General features: G+C 38.7%; 1 protein-coding gene across 4 annotated transcripts in view; it reads left to right on the top strand.

The window, feature by feature from the left end:
* EML5 (EMAP like 5) overlaps window positions 1-18,732 on the top strand; it is a 152,548-nt gene that overhangs the window by 113,740 nt on the left and 20,076 nt on the right. The window contains exons 28-33 of one of the 4 annotated variants that reach the window (XM_068965460.1): window positions 1,565-1,579; window positions 3,220-3,228; window positions 5,030-5,108; window positions 6,429-6,558; window positions 9,218-9,316; window positions 12,890-12,910. In XM_068965460.1, the coding sequence (XP_068821561.1) occupies window positions 1,565-1,579; window positions 3,220-3,228; window positions 5,030-5,108; window positions 6,429-6,558; window positions 9,218-9,316; window positions 12,890-12,910 (353 nt within the window). The remainder of the gene's footprint in view (window positions 1-1,564; window positions 1,580-3,219; window positions 3,229-5,029; window positions 5,109-6,428; window positions 6,559-9,217; window positions 9,317-12,889; window positions 12,911-18,732) is intronic. The other 3 variants (XM_068965459.1, XM_068965457.1, XM_068965458.1) reach the window with 3 other exon arrangements.

Here is an 18,732-nt window from a genome sequence, read left to right on the forward strand (position 1 = left end):
GAATCACATGGACAGAGGAGCCTGGCAGGCTGCAGTCCGTGGGGTCGCACGGAGTTGGACACAACTGAAGCAACTTAGCATGCAAATGGGTTAAAATACTCATTTTATTGTTTGCCAGTTGTATGACCTTGAGAAACTTTTCATTCTCTCTGAGCCTCAGTTTCCTCGGAGGTAAAAAAAAAAAACAAAAAAAAAACATTATAATCCACAATTTATGGAGTATTTCATGAAATGAAATAATGTATATAAAGAATTTAGGTAGTAATTCTTCACCACCCCTTTCTTGGACTAAAATACAAAGTAACCTAAGGAGATATCTGGTTAATACTGACACACTTCCTTTAAAAAAAATTTTTTTTTACTGTAATTTAGGCCACGTCACACTACTTGCGAGACCTTTGTTCCCCAACCAGGAATTGAACCCAGGACCACAGCAGTAAAAGCGCTGAGTCCTAACAACTGGACTCCAGGGAACTCCCTAAGAGCTTTTTCTTTTAGTACTGAAATTAAATATCCACAGAGTAATAAATACTACCTGTATATTTATTAATTAGAGCTGTATCAGTATGTAAATGTGGATGTTTATAATTAGAATATTTTCAGTATAGTACTTAATATTCCCTAAAAGAAATTGTATCTCACAGGTAATGAAAAATATAATATAGGGAAGAAGAAACTCTAGATATTCTCATTAATCTTTTTTCATTTATTATATTGATTTTTAAAGAAAATATTATCATTTATCAGATAAATGGAGTATGTCAGAAAATGTGACCTAATTTTAATCTGTAGACCGTCGCTCATGGTAAAACACTTAAATTTCCTCCTTGATTGTGGAAGTGACAAGTTCTGACAGAAATATTTTACTGCTCACAAAGAATGGTTGACACTGTCATAATTGTAATCTTTGCGGTTAACTTGCATTCTCAAAATTATTTATTTATTTTGCATTTTGTTCTCAAATTATTTTATAATTCAGCTCTACTAAATTCTCCTGAAAATGCCAAGGCAGAAAAGTCATTATTGTGATTGATAGTTAGGAGGCCTCATTTTCATCAAATGCAAGAATCAAAGGAGATAAAAATGAAGGTTTTTTTCCATCAACTTTCACTTTTGTGAAGAGGTTAAATGGTCTGTATACATAATTGTCTTCAGTTTTAAATAAAATATATCATCATCAAATACAAAACATTTTTTAAACAAATAAAATGTTTGTCAAATGTCTACTTAAAAGGAAAATATTTCTGATGACAATTTGACTTTATTTAGTTGATTTTTTTGTGGATTCTTTTTTCCTAAATGACATTAATAATTTTATGTTTTTCTTTTTCTGTTTAAGTATTTTTATGACAAGTCTTAATGTATTTAAAGTAGTTACTTGTCAATCAAATTTCCAATATTTTTTAATAAATCAGAACAATGTGACATAAAATTTAGGCACTATTGTATTTCCTTAGAATTTTATTGACATGTTACCTTTATTCTGTCTACTAAACTGATGTATTTTATTCACCATCAATTTTCATATCTGTTTATCTCCTTTTTTCTCTTGCTTCTTTTGAAGGCAGGGAGTAGTAAGGTAAGTTATGTTATTTAAGAAAATATTTTACTCAAAAATTTATTCTTCTGTTTTGGTCTTTGTGGTATTTTAAGGTATTGATTTTTTTCCTTATAAAACACTGAACTAGTTTTGCTGAGAAAGAATTAGAAAATGAAAGAGAACAAATCCTACAAAAGAGTTGCATTTGAAGATACAATATGTAAGCGTTGTTGTAAGGGTCTTCCTTATAATCAGTGTTTTTACAGATGACTTTTCATAAACGCCTGTACTCTAATAGTTTCAGTTTTTCCTTAAATTTCAAAGACTTGTAAAAACAGTAATCACACATATTTCTCAGTGAAAACTTTTCCAGTTGATAGCAAACCTGTTAGTTTCATGTCATAGTTAATATATTCATTAATATAGGGCAGTAATGATATTTACATGTTTAATAAAATTATATGTGCAAGAAAGGACTGTTTGGGGTCGTTTGATAGCTGCCTTTAGTAAATAAAAGTGTCTTCAGACAGTTTCTGAAACAGGACAGGATGGAAAAGCCTCGTCTGTTTTGGAAGTTAAAAAAGGCACCAGCAGGGAAATGCTGACAGATAAGATGAACAAGTAAATTTGAGAAAGATTGTTCAGAGCTTCAAATGTTAGGTACTCCTTAGTTATTTTGGCAGATAGCAGGAATTCACTCTGTTTTAAGCAGGAGGTGATGTGTGCAAAGATATGAGTCTGGAGTGTGATGTGACTTCTTTAAAAGGCCCTCATAATCTTACACTATTTTAGCAGAAGTAAAACATTCAGACCTAGCATCAGACCTGGAATAGCTTCTTCGGGACTGAGCTCTGCATTTTAAAGGAACATTGACAATTTACAGTGAACTAGAAAGAAACACAGGATAAAGGAAAGTTGGGTGGCCACTTCACATAAAGAATAATTCATCATTTTTGGAATCACTAGTTTCCAAAAAAAAAAAAGAAAACTAAGTGGAGATATAATTGCCATCTTGCAAGCAGTTGTTCATGTAGGATTTAGTAAATGCCCACTTGTCATCAGGGTTGTGAAGGGATGTTCTAGACATGTAAGAGAATTCTGGTTTCATTGGGAGGGGGGATGAGATTAACAGCTATGATCCTTCCAGTTCTGTTCAGCCATTATGTTGCTTTGGGGAATTTTTTATAGTTACCTCTTTGTTGGAACAGCCTCAAATACCACATGGTCTCAAGACTCCCTCTGCATGCTTGGTTACGTTGGCTGACTGGGAATCCCTCTGGGGTCAGAGGAGGGGGAGCTTCGGTTCCTTAGACAGTCCTTAATAGCAGTGCAGTGCTACCAACCTTTTAAGTTAATAAACATTAAATAAGCTTAAATATTTTGTTTGAAATTCAGTTTGCACTGTGGAAAATAAGAGTGGCAAGCTATACACAGCATGGAACATGTTGAATTCTTTTCCGTTTCATCTTTTTTCTTCTGATTTCCCTGCCATTAATGGAATAATTTAAGCCTTTTTTATTTACAGCAATAAATAAAAACAGTAGGCCTTTACAATATATACCATATAGTTTATCTGCATTAAATGTGTATAAGTATTTTATTACAGGACATATTTTACTACTGTTTTCAATTCAGATTTGTGTTGTAATCTTTTCCCTTTTTTATCTGCTGCTGGAAAGAGGCTCCAGGTAACCTTCTCTCTTTGCTCTAGTCCATGAGGCCTGATTTCGTCTTTTTATTATCTTTGATATTTACCATTAATGAGCTGTGTTACTTGGTGTTCTTTACCTCTGTTCACAGCTTTCCATGTTTTTCTCCTTTGAAATCAGTATCCCTGAAATGACTATATCTTAATAATTAGATTCATACCTGATGGGTTACAGTTCATGGAGTCACAAAAGTCAGACATGACTTTTTCACTTTAATAATTGGATGCATGACCTATAAGTAACTGCCTTACTAAAACTTAATCCATTTGCTTTGTATAATTTTCCAAGTTGTATAATTTTAAGCAATAATATATCCTATATAAATTATCTTTATAAAAATTAAAATATGCTTAATTGTTATACAGGATTTAGAGATAAAAATTATACACTTACTAAAGCTGTCAGACAATAACACTGAATAAAGGTCAAGAACTTGGAGGAGAAGGCAAGGCTGCTCCCATTCTTTAAAATGATTTTAGCAGAAATATTTTAAAATACTAAATAATATAAAGTTATTGATTACTTATAGACATTTTAAAAGTATGTGGAAAAGGTTTGGAATCAAAAATTTTTGTGATAATTTGAAAAGTCCTTCATATAGTGTTGCAAGTGCAAAGCTTTTATGTCACCCATCATGGTTCTGTACTTCTGCATACTGCCTCACATACATACGAAAACACACATGTATGTTACATCTTCAAGACATGACACTTTACTTTTTATGGGTGTGTACCTTGAAAATCACTTTGAAAATGCAAATATATTGTTATGCCTTTAATTTTGTGAATTTATTCAGAAATGTTAGAGTTTTCTTGACTGGAAAGTTAACTTGTATCATTTTCAGATTTAGTTGTTACTCAATATTAAAATTTGAAGGGTGAGGTGATATATGATTGATTTAGATTCACTGTTCAGCTTATTAAACATTTGAATAATGACTATCTGAGTTTAAACTAAATGATGTGAGTTTAAAAAACAACAATAAACAGGTTTTTTTTAGGGAAGAGTTGCCACATTTAAATAGCTGAAAATGGGAGCTCCATATACCTAATGACACATTATAAATAGATTCTGAGCTTAGTGGTGGAAACAGAGGGAGAGGAATAGATTTGAGAGCTACTGTGTAAGTTTGCAAAATATGAGGTAAACAGTGAAAAGGAGGGCAGAGGAGTTGGAGGCAATAGTAACAGCCTTTTACAGAGTCGCCGTAAGAGGTCTTGTGCACCTAACTGACAGTGTTGCCATAGACACACTAGGAACTTCAGAGGAGAAGATAAAGCACAGAGGCCCTGGTGATGAGCGCACGTTTGAACTCAGATGTGATTTACATCGCCAACAGTATGGGAGGTGTATAGAAATATTTTCAAAATTCAGGAAGTATATATTGAGTACTTGCCATGTGCAAGATACTGAGATAGCTACGTTAGAGCAGTAATCTAGGCTGTTGTTGATAACGCACCCCATCAAGAAGCTTTTGAGTTTGTAAAACTAACATTTGTATATTTTTATCACCAATCTGTTCTTGTGCTGTTGTATTAGTTGCATTTATGGAACATACATCAAAGAAATTAAAAGGAAAGTGAACAGAAGTTCTGACATTTTCTTTCTACCTTGCTGCCTTAGAAGATACCAAGATATAGAGGGTGGAGTCTAGTGAGAAACACAGATTGGGTTCACTCTTGGGGTGGAGTGTCGGACATTGCTCTCTGGAGGGCTGAGAGGAGCTGGGTGAGGGCGCCGGGTGACGCTTCCCCTCCTCTCTCCCGCTTCTCTGCTTCAGGCCTCCGGTGAGCAGGGCCCCACCGCAGCCAGAAAAACTCCAGACCAACAACGTCGGCAAGAAAAAGAGGCCCATAGAGGTGAGGACAATCCACCCCGCTAACTTGTACCTTAGAATGTGTCCAGGGTTTATTCTGTTTCCTTTCTGTAGAACACCCAAATCTTACCATTATTCTTTATGAAAATAAGTGTATCGAGTATTCTTTTTTGTTCAGTTGTAAACATTGATTGCTTAACTGTCGAGTCTGAGCTTGGATTGACATCCTCTGTTCCCTTTTTTTTTTTTGTCTTTTAGTTTTCTATGAATAATGCCCTGAATTGAACCATATCTCAGAGAACTTCTAAATGCAAGTGTATGGAATGATCTATGGTTTATAGAAGCATAGTGACCTTAGAGTGTCCTGTACTTAGTGGTTCGAACTTATAAGTTAAAGATTTAATATTTATACTAAATCAGGGACTTTCACCCCATGAGATATTCACTGCAAAGTCTAATAACGGCCTCGCTTCCAAGCAAAGAAACTTTCCACAATAATTGAGCAAAAGAGGAAAGTTCTCCCATATTTCATAATTTCATAATCCCGGTGTCAGCAATAACAAACAGACTGCCGGGTGTGTGTTAGTCGCTCAGTCATGTTTGACTCTTTGCAACCCCACGAACTGTAGCCCGCCAGACTTCTCTGTTCTTGGAATTCTCCAGGCAAGAATACTGAAGTGGATTCCCTTCTCCAGAGGATCTTCCCGACCCAGGGATCAAACCCTGGTCTCCTGTATCGCAGGCAGATTCTTTACTATTTGAGCTACAGGGAAGTCCTTAAGCAGACTGCTCAGTGAGGTCAAAAGCAAGGTGTAAAGCTGTGGGAGGTGATTGTTGTACTTTCTGCCCCACTCAGCCTTGCACGGTCAGTGAGAATGGGCACGTGGAGTAGCAGGATTACCGTGAGCACGAGTTATCAGGGACGGTGTGCTCAGTGTATGGAGCTGATAGACTCTTTAGATGCTTGGAAGCACACCACTTGGACCTAATTTATCCTCAGTCATATGTACAGATCAAATATTTTTGACTAACAGTTAACACAAATTGAAATATTTTTCTTTTGGACACAAAGTATCTCAGTGTTTAACACAAGAAATCTTAAGAACTAAAATTCTTGGAGTCAGATGACAGTGTGCTTCCCTTTTCATTTTTATAGATTTACATAGAAAAGTATGGAATGTGTGTTTCAGCTGCTCAAAAAAGCTTAAATAGAGAGGTGCATCTAGCTTAGTTTTGTGCTTGAAATTTATAAATCAAAAATGCATCCTCCATTTTGACTAAAGACCACCAGTACTGTTTACAACAAAGTAATGGTGAACATTTAGACATGAGCAAATGTATAATGATTTTATCGTTGTTTTAGGACCTTGTGTTGGAGCTTGTTTTTGGCTATCGAGGCCGAGACTGCAGGAATAATGTTCATTATTTAAATGATGGTGATGATATAATTTATCACACTGCATCTGTTGGAATTCTTCACAATGTTGCTACAGGTAGGAAACCCTAATTCTCCATTCCCCTCTTTTTAAAATTGAGAATTTTTTATTTAGCATCTTAAAACTCTGTTAAACATATGAATAATTAAAATACGTGAATCTGGAATATGAATATTTCATACTGTAGAACTTCCTAGTAATATTTTAAGGGATTGACAGTCTTGAGGAGAGTATAGCACAGCATAAAAGGACTTCATGATGCAGAGTGCTTATGGATCTTGGTTAAAAGTGAAGGATGACTGGGTGCTGAAAGCATGTTTCACAGCAGAAACATTGGTAACTTTATTCTGTTTCCTCGCAAGTGGTTGTCTGATAGTTAGTGACTGAAAGGAACATGTTGGGTGAGTGAGTGCTAGGGACTGGCGGTGGAGTGGCAGTGTTCATGCTGAGCGCTTGGAAAGCCAAAAAGGTTAACTAAGAAGGCTGCTTGCTTGTGACTTGACTGATAATACCTATTAGATCCAAGAGATGGGAAAATATTTCTTGACGTCTATTTAACTGATTGTATTGTTGAAAAAGTTCTCTAAGCATCATTTGATGACCAAGGATGTGATAATCCTACTGTAATACTCTTTATTAATTTTGAATTGCTTTATTACATAAAGTTATAAACTTTGTAAAGTCAGAATGTTGTTCAGTTGCTCAGTTGTGTCCGACTCTTTGTGACCCCCCCATGGACTACACAGCACGCCAGTCTTCCCCATCTTTCACCATCTCCTGGGACTTGCTCAAACTCATGTCCATTGGGTCAGTGATACCATCCAACAAATTTATCCTCTGTCATCCCCTTCTACTCCCACCTTCGATCTTTCCCAGCATCAGGGTCTTTTCAAATGAGTCAGCTCTTTGCATCAGGTGGCCAAAGTATTAGAGTTTCAGACTCAGCATCGGTCCTTCCAGTGAATTTTCAGGACTGATCTCCTTTAGGATGGACTGGTTTGACCTCCTTGCAGTCCAAGGGACTCTCAAGAGTCTTCTGCGACATCACAGTTGTTCGGCACTCAGCTTTCTTTATGGTCCAACTCTCACATCCATACATGACTACTGGAAAAACCATAGCCTTGACTAGACGGACCTTTGTCAGCAAAGTGATGTCTCTGCTTTTTAACATGCTTTCTAGGTTGGTCATAACTTTCCTTCCAAGAAGCAAGCATCTTTAATTTCATGGCTGTAGTTACCATCTGCAGTGATTTTGAGCCCAACAAAATAGTCTGTCTGTTTGTATTGAAGATGCAGTTTATTTAGTACAAACATTTCTGGCTTTTTTTCCCTCTGGTAGCTTCACTCTAATTAGGTAGAATGGATTATGTGAGTCATAATCCCCTACCCCTGGTCAGTATTAATCATTAATATGGTATATCTGTTTTAGTTTCCTTAAGAAAAAGATTCATCAAGATTACACAAATCAATGGTAATTTTCTATTCAATACTTTAGGTCATTACAAAATACCTCTTATTAATAGAAAATCCTCTTTGAGGCTTCACTTATCCTTCACAGAGAATATAGAAGATAAGAAAAGACACACTACATAAGGATGGAAGTGTAAACACATTTCCATGTTTATACGTGTCATTTGCCTTAGTTTCCTGGATTTTAGTTACTCGGCTCCCTAATGATGGAATGTAGAGAGCCGGGGTAGAGGGGCGCCTAGGCCTTTGCCCCAGTGGCCTCTCTCCGTTCTGCGGGTTCATTGCTGTGCGTATAGTCCAAGAAGTCCTCATCTGATAGCTGATCTACTGATTCAGTCAGTAGCGCATATAATTATTTGTTTATTCCTTTAGCTGAACTCAGCCCTGGGAAACACGAAGCACATTTTACTTTGAGAAGTTCAAAAGTAATGCTAGCTATATTAAATGTTATTCAAACATGGTTTTCTTTGGTTTTGTTTTGCTCTTTGGAGGACCTAGTGTCGATGGCGCCCTGTAGCCTGGGCCCAGTCTGCCAGCCTGGCCTCGTCCCCCGCCTCTCCGTTTGGCTTGCAGGAGCCTCCCTTCCCTGCCTCCTGCACAGTCACAGTCTGCCAGGGCCTCTCCACTGTTGTTGCTACAAGATGAATCAGATTACTTCTTTGATCAGAATTCTTTCGGTACCTCCCCACTGACTACAGAATAAATATAAAATTTAATAATAGGCTTGTTTTCAAAATCCTCTGTAATTCTAGTTCAAACTTGCCTGTCCAATGATATTTCTCACTTGTCTTTTTTGTTACCCTGTATTTCAGCCAAACGAGCCATCTGTATGCATACCCACGGCTTCCCTGCCTGTGTATCTTTGCTTCAAGTATTCCTCTTCCTGAAATGCCTGCCCCAGCTGCATTCACATTTCCAGAACCTGTTGTGTCCGTTCAGGAGTGCCATCTGTTCATAAGAAGAACAGATCGCTGCATATTTCCATAGCGCTTTGATCTTTAACTCTCTTGTGGCGCTTGATGTCTCCAGCCTGGTTTTACATGGGTTATGCCTTTCAGGGTTCACTACGTTAAGGATTTGTCAGTCACGTTTACGTCCTTAGGATGAAGTATATATACTGTGCTCAAAAAATAAATGTTAAATAAGCAAGGAAGTTAAACACAGCAGTTTATTACTCTGAGTAAAGTGCATTTGACTATTTCACATTAAAGTTTTCAAATTTAATTTTCAAATTCTTTTTTTATAGGGACTCAGAGTTTTTATCAGGAACATAATGATGATATTCTGTGCCTCACTGTAAATCAGCACCCCAAATTTATCAACATAGTGGCAACTGGCCAAGTAGGTATGTTTCTGTATTTTAAAAAGAAGTAGTATTAAGTAGTTGTCTTCTTTAAATTAACTCAGTATCCTAGGGGAAAAAGACTGAAACACTTTTGTGTATTGTTTGAAATGCATTTGTGCGTGAAGCACACATCCAGTTTTACCATATTATTTGCTTCCAGGCACTTTTTTTTTCACTTTGCTTATCTGTATTGGTTCAGACAGTTCAGAATGAAGAGCATTGTATTTTATGATGGTTGAAATAGTTGGATTTAATTGTTTAGCAGAAATTTCTGAGCAGCAGAAAGTTTTAATTTAATAGCATGTAAAGCAGGAAGGAAGAGTCTGAGGCGGGAGAGGTAAGAAAGAGGAGCTGAGAAGTGACTGACGAGCGGGCAGAGCCTCCGCCTCCGGGGACACCCTGGAGAGCTGAGAAGCCGAGCCCATGCTGTCGGTGAGCCCTTCGCCCTCTCCTTTGGCGGTGATCAGATTTGCCAACTGGTTTTGAAATCCCCTATCTTGCTATTTTCTTTCAACTCTAGAAAATTTTGACAAAAGTCATAACTCCACAAGCAAAATGGTGAGCGGGTGGCAGGTCTCTTTAGGACAGACCTACCAGTGACTGACCACGGTGACTGCGGAGCAGCAGACTGATCAGCGCGGCCGTCACAGCCTGTGTATAGTGTGGAAGGATGGTCGAAGCCATTGGGTTATTGGGCTTCGGTGAGCCTCAGTGGCTAAGGCAACTTTCCAGGCATTTTTTCCTTCTTGAATAAGATAATTTAGGCTTTAACACGATCGGTTAGAAGGTTGTGCTCTGTTATCTATTCATTCTACAGTTATGCCACAAAGACCCTTTAATCTTCGTTTCTGTAAAAATTTTCTCCTTTTAAAAAGAAAGGTCAGTTCTTAACCTGTTACATACACAATATTCTAAGCTTTGAATTTATTAGGTATTTACACTTTATTGATGTATAGTTGATACATGATGTGTTAGACTCTGACGTACAGCAGGGTAGTTCTTTTCTGTTATGGGTTATCACAGGATATTGAATATAGTTCCCTGCGGTATATAGTAAGGCCTTGTTGTTTATCTGTTTTATATATAGTAGTTTGTATCTGCTAATCCCAGACTTCCAGTTTCTCCCTCCCCCGTATCCTTTCTCCTTTGGTAACCGTGAATTTGTTTTCTATGTCTGTGAGTCTCTTCCTGTTTTATTAGTGAGCTAATTTGAGTCGTGTTGTGGATCCCACATATGTGTGATGTCATATGGAATCTGTCTTTTCTCCTTTTGACTTGCTCGCTTAGTATGGTAATCTCTGGGTCCATCCGTGCCGTTGCAGATGGCGTTGTTGCGTTCTGTTTTAAGGCTGAGTATTATTCCGTTGTGTGTATATGTACCACGTTTTCTTTAACCATTTGTCTGCTGATGGACGTTTAGGTTGCTTCCATGTCTTGGCTCTTGTAAATAGTGCTGCTATGAACATTAGGATGCATGTATCTTTTCAAAGTAGAGTTTTCTCTGGATATATGCCCAGGAGTGGGATTGCCAGGTCATATGGCAACTCTGTTCTTAGTTTCTTGAGGAATTGCATGCTGTTTTCCATAGTGGCTACACCAATTTACATTCCTAGCAACAGTGTCCTCTGGAGGAGGAAATGGCAGCCCACTCCAGTATTCTTGCCTGGAGCATCCCATGGACAGAGGAGTCTTGTGGGCTCCAGTCCATGGGGTCGCAGAGTCAGACACGACTGAGGGACTAACACATGCATACATCTAACAGTGCAGAAAGGTTCTCTTCTCTCCACACCCTCGAAAAAATTGTAGACTTTCTGAGGATAGCCATTCTGACCTGTATCAAGTGATTGGTTTGCATTTCTCTAATAATTTGTGATGTTGAACAGTATGTCTTCTTTGGAGAACTGTCTGTTTAGGTCTACTTCCGATTTTTGATTGGGTTGTTTGTTTTCTGTCATTCAGTTCTGTGAGCTGTTTGCATATTTTGGAAATTAAGCCCTGTTGGTCAAATTATTTGCAGATATTTTCTTCCAATCTGTAGGTTGTCTTTTCATTTTATTTATGGTTTCCTGTGCTATGCAAAAGCTTCTAAATTTCCTTAGGTCCCATTTGTTTATTTTTGCTTTTAATTCTATTGCCTTTGTAAGTTGACCTAAGAAACCATTGGAGAATGGTTCCTTTGCGTCGTTTTACTTGTTTCAATCAATGTTTCTCTGACTTTATGAATTTAGGAGAAACAATTATCTATTGTGGGCCTGAAGGAATGTTTTTATATGTAAGTGTTCTAACCTCTCCTTAGGAAGCTCTGTTGTAAAATGCTTCCTCATATAGAACAGAAATCTGTCTCTCTTTCATTGTGATTCACCAGTCCTCATTTTGGGGCACCTAGAATATTTAGACCTGTGATGGTTAGGTCTTTATCTGTACTCTTTATTTGCCCCAGGCCCACAGATATTCCAGGATAAGCCTGTTTTCCAAAACCAAAACCCTCAGCTTTAAACGGTTCTTTATGTGACATAGTTTCAAGTACTGTCATCATTTAGGTGTCATCAGAGCATGTTCAAATTTAAAAGTGGTCTATCCTGACCGGTCTTCTCAGCACAGTCAAGTACTTTATTGCCTTTTCTCTCTTATTCCAGGTCAGGACACAATACATCTACATTATCAATATGTCCTTGAAACAATAATTTCATAGGCTTCCCAGGTGGCGCTAGTGGTAAAGAACCCGCCTGCCAATGCAGGAGACATAAGAGACCTGGGTTCAGTCCCTGGGTCGGGGAGACCCCCTGGAGAGGGAAATGGCAGCCCACTCCAGTATCCTTGCTTGGAAAATCCCATGGACAGAGGAGCCTGGCGGGCTGCAGTCCATGGGGTCACACAGAGCTGGACACAGCTGAAGCACACAGGGACATAAAGTTCTAATAAAGCAGAGAACAATCGTCTCTCTAAAAAAGGTTTCTATAAAGTTTTCTGCTTTCTTTCTTGCTAAAGATTATTGACTCTAAAATTTTTATTAATAAGTATTTCTACTGTAAATTACAATGAATTTCGTATTTTCTTTTTTGGCAATCTTTTACTCAGACAGAAAATGTTTAGTTAAAAAAAATAAGAAAGGGGTTAGTTTGTGGCCTGAATTAAGAGCCTTCCTTTCCTTGAGTTACATGCCAACTTGTACCATCATTTCTTTCAGATGATTTAGATCCGATTCTTCCCTTCAAGTAGAGCTACATAAAAGCCCAAAGGATCTATTAGCAGGGCGTCTGTAAACCGAAATAAAGTCATATCACTTTTAAACCATATCAGGACTATTTTAAATGTTTTTCTAGTTTCATGTAAGTCACTAAAGAAAATACTGATCTAAAGATGAAAAGGTCATATGCATATAATACTAATATGCATATATAATTGGAATTAGTGGCTTCACTTACAGTATACTCAATTTTACATAATTTTATATATGACACAGTTATTTAAATTATTTAAAATTATCTTATGGCAGTTGAGTCTTTATAAATTTTGCATATAGTGTTTATGCTGTTTCTGGATCATTGTTTTTCTGCTACTTTTCCATTATAGGTGATTCAGCAGACATGTCAGGTAAGGAAATCTATCACTTTCTATTTTACTCATATTGTTAAGTAGTGATAGCCTACATTTTTATAGAGTAATAAGATAGCTGAACTATTTTGCGTTCTTTAAAAGTCAAGAATACATCATTTTAATGTCATGATACTGAGCCCAATCTACAGTAATTTTTTTAAACTGATATATTTTGACTTTTTTAGCATGCTCAGAATTGTTATAAGCACTTTACTTGTAATACCTATTTCGTCATCACGAGAACTCTCCATAGTAGGTATTAACCTGCCAATATCATATAGCTGGTAGGAATAAAGGTAAAATTTGATCTTAAGTATGAATCAGTAAATTTTATTGCCTAGAAATAAAAACTTTTCAATTACTGTTTTTATATAATCATCAAAATTATTGCATATGTTAGATCAACAGAACATTTAAAGATTTGAAAATAACTTTTTATTATTGAATTTGACCATGACTTTGTGAAGTTACAAACCTCTTAGATGAACAAATGCATGTCAGTTGTTTTTAGATATTATAATAGCTTAGGCTTTTTCAACTCAGTTTCAGTTCATTTACGATAGTAGGAATCACCAGTCTGATAAGAAAATACTGCCCAGTGGTTTGCACACATTTCCTTCTCCTCTAGGATAAGCCATGGTTTCGTGATTTGACTGTTTAGCCACAAATGTATTTGGCACAGCAGACAGTGGCCTTGCTCTCTTGGGCTACACTCAGGAGCAGAGGTTCGCAGACTTAGCACCCTTGGGCCACATCTGCCCACCACCTGTTTTTGTACAGCCCATGACTAAGTATAGGTTTTAGTCATTTAAATAGTTGGAAAATATCAAAGGAAGAATAAAATTTCACAAAACATGAGCAGTGAGGAATTCAGATTCCAGTATCCACAGATGAGGCTTCTGGACATGGCCCTGCCCGTTGAGTCACGTACTGTCCACGGCAGCTTTGGTGCTCTCATGGCAGGGTTGAGGCAGAGACTGTTCTGAGCACTCACCGCTTTCCAGTGCAGCTTGGCACACTACAGGTCGCAGTGGTTCTGTTTTAAAGCTTGACAGGTTTTGAGTGCTGCAGGTACTGCTATATTCCACAACATTTTGTTGTTGTTGAATTATAGTTGATATACAGCATTATATAACTTTCAGGTATACAACACTGTTATTCATTTTTTATAGCTTATATACCACTAAAAGTTATTAAGATAATGGCTATACTTCCCCTGTGCTATACAATATATCCTTACCTATTTTGTACAAAGCATTTTTTCTCTCTCATCTCCTGCCCCTCGTCTGCCCCACCGCTTCCCGCTCTCCTTAGGTCGCCTCTAGTTTGCTCTCTGTATCTGTGAGTCTGTTTCTGGGTTGCGTATATGTCCACGTGTATTGGTTTTTAGGTTCTACATATGAGAGGTGTCGCATGGCATCTGTCTTTCTCTGACTTATCTCACTGAATACAACATTCTCTAGGGGTACCCACTTTGCTGCCATTTGGTTTTTAACCATGGCATATCTATCCTGGCAAAACAAGAGAGGGGAAAGGAAAAATAGGCTGGATGTCAAACTATAAAGGCACAGTGAAGTGTGGATTTTGTTGTCAAATGAGATGGTAAAACGTGCTTTTTATGCGGTGATACTGTAGCTGTGCTGAAAGAATACAGTATATGTCAACATTTTCACACTGACTTTATTGCAGTATCTCCAGGTCACAGGAAAGCAAAAATCAGAAAAATCAGGAACTTTAAAACAGTACCTTGAGACTTCCCTGGCGGTCCAGTGCCTGGGACCCCAGGCTCCCACTGCAGGCGGCTCAGGCTCAATCCCTGGTCAGTGAGCTAGGATCCTGCATGCAGTGTGGTGCCGCCAAAAATAGGCAAAATAGAATTTAAAAATTATCTAAACAACACAATATTTCATCACAACAGAATTTCTTCAAAAAAGAAAAAGAAAATTTGGCTAAAACCTCAGTAAGGTTCTGAATGACTCATTTGTTAGCTAATCAGGACAAGCTGTTTATTGCTGGCTTAATTAAGTCATGTCTGGCTGCAGTGAATGAGTGTCCAGACAAAATAAACTTGTTGAAGATCTTTTGCCAAGAACCATCGCTAAAACAGTTGAGGGCGCTGCGAACAACATCAGTCGTCACTAAAAACAGGCAGCAAAGGGGCAGATGATTCTGACTGGTTCTTGATAGGTTGACAGATGTTGCCAGTTGTTTATTGGAGGAATCAGTGCTGACTTTTCAGTGACAATTTGCCTCTATAAATGGTCTCCATGTAACAACTTGAAAAGATAATATTTTCAAATAACTTAAGAAAACAGTAATTCAGTACAACCTGAAGTGGAATCTGTTAAGATGTACTACAACTGAGGGTGGTAAAAATATGTGTGGAGCAAGAGCAGAAAAGAGGACATAGTTTGTAAAATTTACAGGCTTATGGACTTTAAAGGCACCTGAAGCCTATGGTTTATTCTCTGTGTTATTCCTCAGCAGCTGCTTTGTGAAAAATATTTCAATCTATCGTGTATAATTGAACCTCAGTATTTTGTTTTTGAGAGTCAGCAGTTAACTTTATTTGCCCTCATAGCCTTAACCATCATCAGTTCCATTAGTTTCTGTCAGAAATAGAAGGTGAGTGTCCGGACTTGCCCTGCCACAGCAGTGCAGTGGTTTAGCAGTAGTAACATTTTGTTGTTGTTCTTTGCAATTTCTGTCACTCAGAGCCAGGACAGAAATTTTTCTGAGACAAACTGCCCTCAGTCTCTATTATGGAAAACTGAATGGCTTTGGAAATGAGTTTTTGCTGCAGATTTGATAGTGTTTCTTAATGATTCAACCTGAAGTTACAAGGAAACTACAATTGCAGTTACACACGTTGAAATTACAGTGCTTGTATGTGAAACTCATACTGCAGGAGAGCCATTTGGCGACAGCTAATCCTTGAATCTCAAGCCATGCCGAACTGTACTGTGCGCGTCTCATCCCATCAGAAATTAAGACGCCAGCTTCCCTTTCCCACACAAATTTGCAGCAAGTATATTTTCTGGGCTCAAATTTCAGTTCCAGCAGCATTTTTTTAGATCTTGTTACAAGTGTAAAGAAAATTGCCATATTTTAAAAATCTGTTTAACTGTACGGTTGAAGAACTTCCCCCTAATGTTCAATTTATAGTTATTATTCTGCAATATAATACATGCTAAAAAGACAAACATCAGGCCAGAACGCTAATACAGTTTTCTGAATGCCTTCCAAGTGGTTAACATATTCAGTTAAAATCATTTGCTTTCAGACTGATATTCATATTTGACAGTACCTATCTGTGAGACATTGTCAGAATTGAAAATCATTATAGGTCATCATTAACAGATGAACATCTGTAATTTTTTTAAAAAATAAAGAACATTGACTTTGAACCCTACTTAAGTGAATTAATATTCCCCCTCAAAAAAATTAATTCTCATTAGTAGATCAATATTATAAAAATTTTCACTCGGTGAATTTTATCAATAAAACTTTTGTGGAAATTTGTTTTCTACAAAAGAAAATTGTTTCCTTGTATTACATAAGAACCTGCATAATATCTTCAATTTTGTCTCTTTTACAGTAGAAGTTTGCTGAGTCCTACTCTAGAGGGAGACAGGCAGTAAATAAGTACATTTTTTAAAATAGCGTGATCTAAGATGGTGATAAACATGATAAAAAACGGCAGGGTGGCAGCGACAAAGCAGCGGTTTGCAGGAGTGTTAGGACTTAGCCAGGCCAAAAATGACACTAAACAGCGACGGCCAGAGGGCGGTCTGGGGGCTCCAGACTCAGGCCTGGTTTCAGACTCCTAGACCAGCCACACCCCCAGTGGTCCTAGAGGGTCAAGGCATGGCGCTCCTAGATCTCTGTCTCTTTCAAAGCACTGCTCTGGGGGCCACACAGAACCTGCTTCTACCAGCTTCTGCCCAGGGTGGCCGCTGAAGACTCAGAGACCAGGATTTGTTATTGGAGGCTGATCGCGTAGACATGGAGCGACAGCAACTGAAACAGCATACTCCCGGGAGAAGGCAGGTATTCGGTGCCCAGATGGACAAATAGCCTTATCGACACAGGAAACATTTCAGAAGTCAGGTTCTTACACCCTGGCAAGCAGGCCATTCTAGTGATGGTGAATTCAGTCCTGCTGTGTTAACTCTTTGCTGTGGGGGCCCTAACACTGAATCAAGAAACAGGAAGGTTAGTGTGACTGGAGTAAAGCCTCTGAGATGAACTTTGAAAGAGGTTGGGTCAGTCACGTGGGGCTTCGCAGGTCATGGAGAGGAGTTTGCATTCCTACGAAGTACAGAGTCCATCACCGGAGAGTTGTAGGCAACGGAGTTTATGTGGTCTAATTTATACTCTGAGTACATCACTTTCTGCACTACTAAGAGCAGAGAGGAAAGAGCCTCCAGAAAATTGGGAGGCTCTTGCCGTAGTCCAGCCAAAAGACATTTTAAACTAGGGTGCTAGGAGTGAAAATAGAACTAGGCAAAGATGGCTTAGATTTTCGAGATAGGGCCAGCAGTCTTTCTGATGGAGTGGATGGGGGCATGATGGAGAGGAAGGAACAGAGACTAAGTTAGTTTCTTGCTTGAGCAGCTGGCTAAATGAGACAGTGGAATACTTTGGGGGAGAGAGTTGGGCAGGCAGAAATTATCTGCAGTCATTAGGAATGAAGGGAGTGTAGGATCAAATGCAGGAAAACTGGCAGGTGTGGAGGTGGGAAAATAAGGAGGATCCTCTCTGACGGCTTTTGCTGCTATTTCATCATCTGAGGGTGAGGAGGAGGTGCTGGGGTAGTGGGAGAAGCTTCAAGACTCCCGCTTTGGGATGCGGGAGAGTAAATAAGTGCGTGTGTTAGGGAAGGGGCGGTCTAGTTGCCATCTGAGTACAGCAGCTGTGCTCTGAGTAGACCCTAAGGGGACATCTTTTCTCTCTGGCAGAGTGTGTTCAGCCCACCTAAGACTGTGAGGAAGTAAGAATCTGACACTTCTGATCCTTAAGGCAAGTCAAGGAGAGAGAGCTCTGTCTGGAATAGGTCCCTATAGGCAGTTCACTACATGACTTAGTGGTCTTCCACAGGCCCTCTCATGACTGAGAAGAAGGAAGTTGATCATTGCCCAGGGGTGCAGAGGGAGGGTGCCCGCCTGCCTTTGCCGATTCAGGAGCCCCAGTGTGCTTCCCGTCCCTTCCCCTCTGCCATCCACAGCACCAGCTTCACCCACGAGGCTGCTGTATTTGTGCTATAGAAGGGTTGGAGTTATATGCTTCCTTGCCTTTTCATCAAGTGGGAAAGAGAATAAAATCCTCTTTCAAAACCACAACCTAAAATCAGTGCTTCCTGGGTCTTCCCTGGGTGGTCCATGGGCTAAGACCTCTCACTCCCAATGCAGGGAGTCCAGGATTGAGCCCTGGTTAGGGAACTAGATCCCGCACGTTGCAACTAAGACCCACTGCAGCCAAATACATGAATATTTTAAAAATAATAATAAATTAGTACTGCCTTTTAGCCTGAGTGAGTCATTTTAAGATGTGAGCAAAGCCTTGAACTGAATCACTGATGTTGGGGCTGAGGGGGAGGGATGAGAAGGACTGTGGGATGTGTGGAGGTCTTATCACAATGGGCATAGACTATGACTATGCAGTGTCTTTCCCCTGAATCGCTTGTATTGCATGAGGGAGGCATGGATTCCTGAATAAAATCAGAGCTTTATTAAGAAAGAAGGAAGGAAGGGATGCTGGGTCCAACAGTAGTAGTAATGTCCAGTATAGAGGAAGTGAAGTGAAGTTGCTCAGTCGTG

This window comes from Capricornis sumatraensis, chromosome 2 (genome assembly GCF_032405125.1).
Source record: "Capricornis sumatraensis isolate serow.1 chromosome 2, serow.2, whole genome shotgun sequence".
In the NCBI taxonomy this organism is placed as follows: domain Eukaryota; kingdom Metazoa; phylum Chordata; class Mammalia; order Artiodactyla; family Bovidae; genus Capricornis; species Capricornis sumatraensis.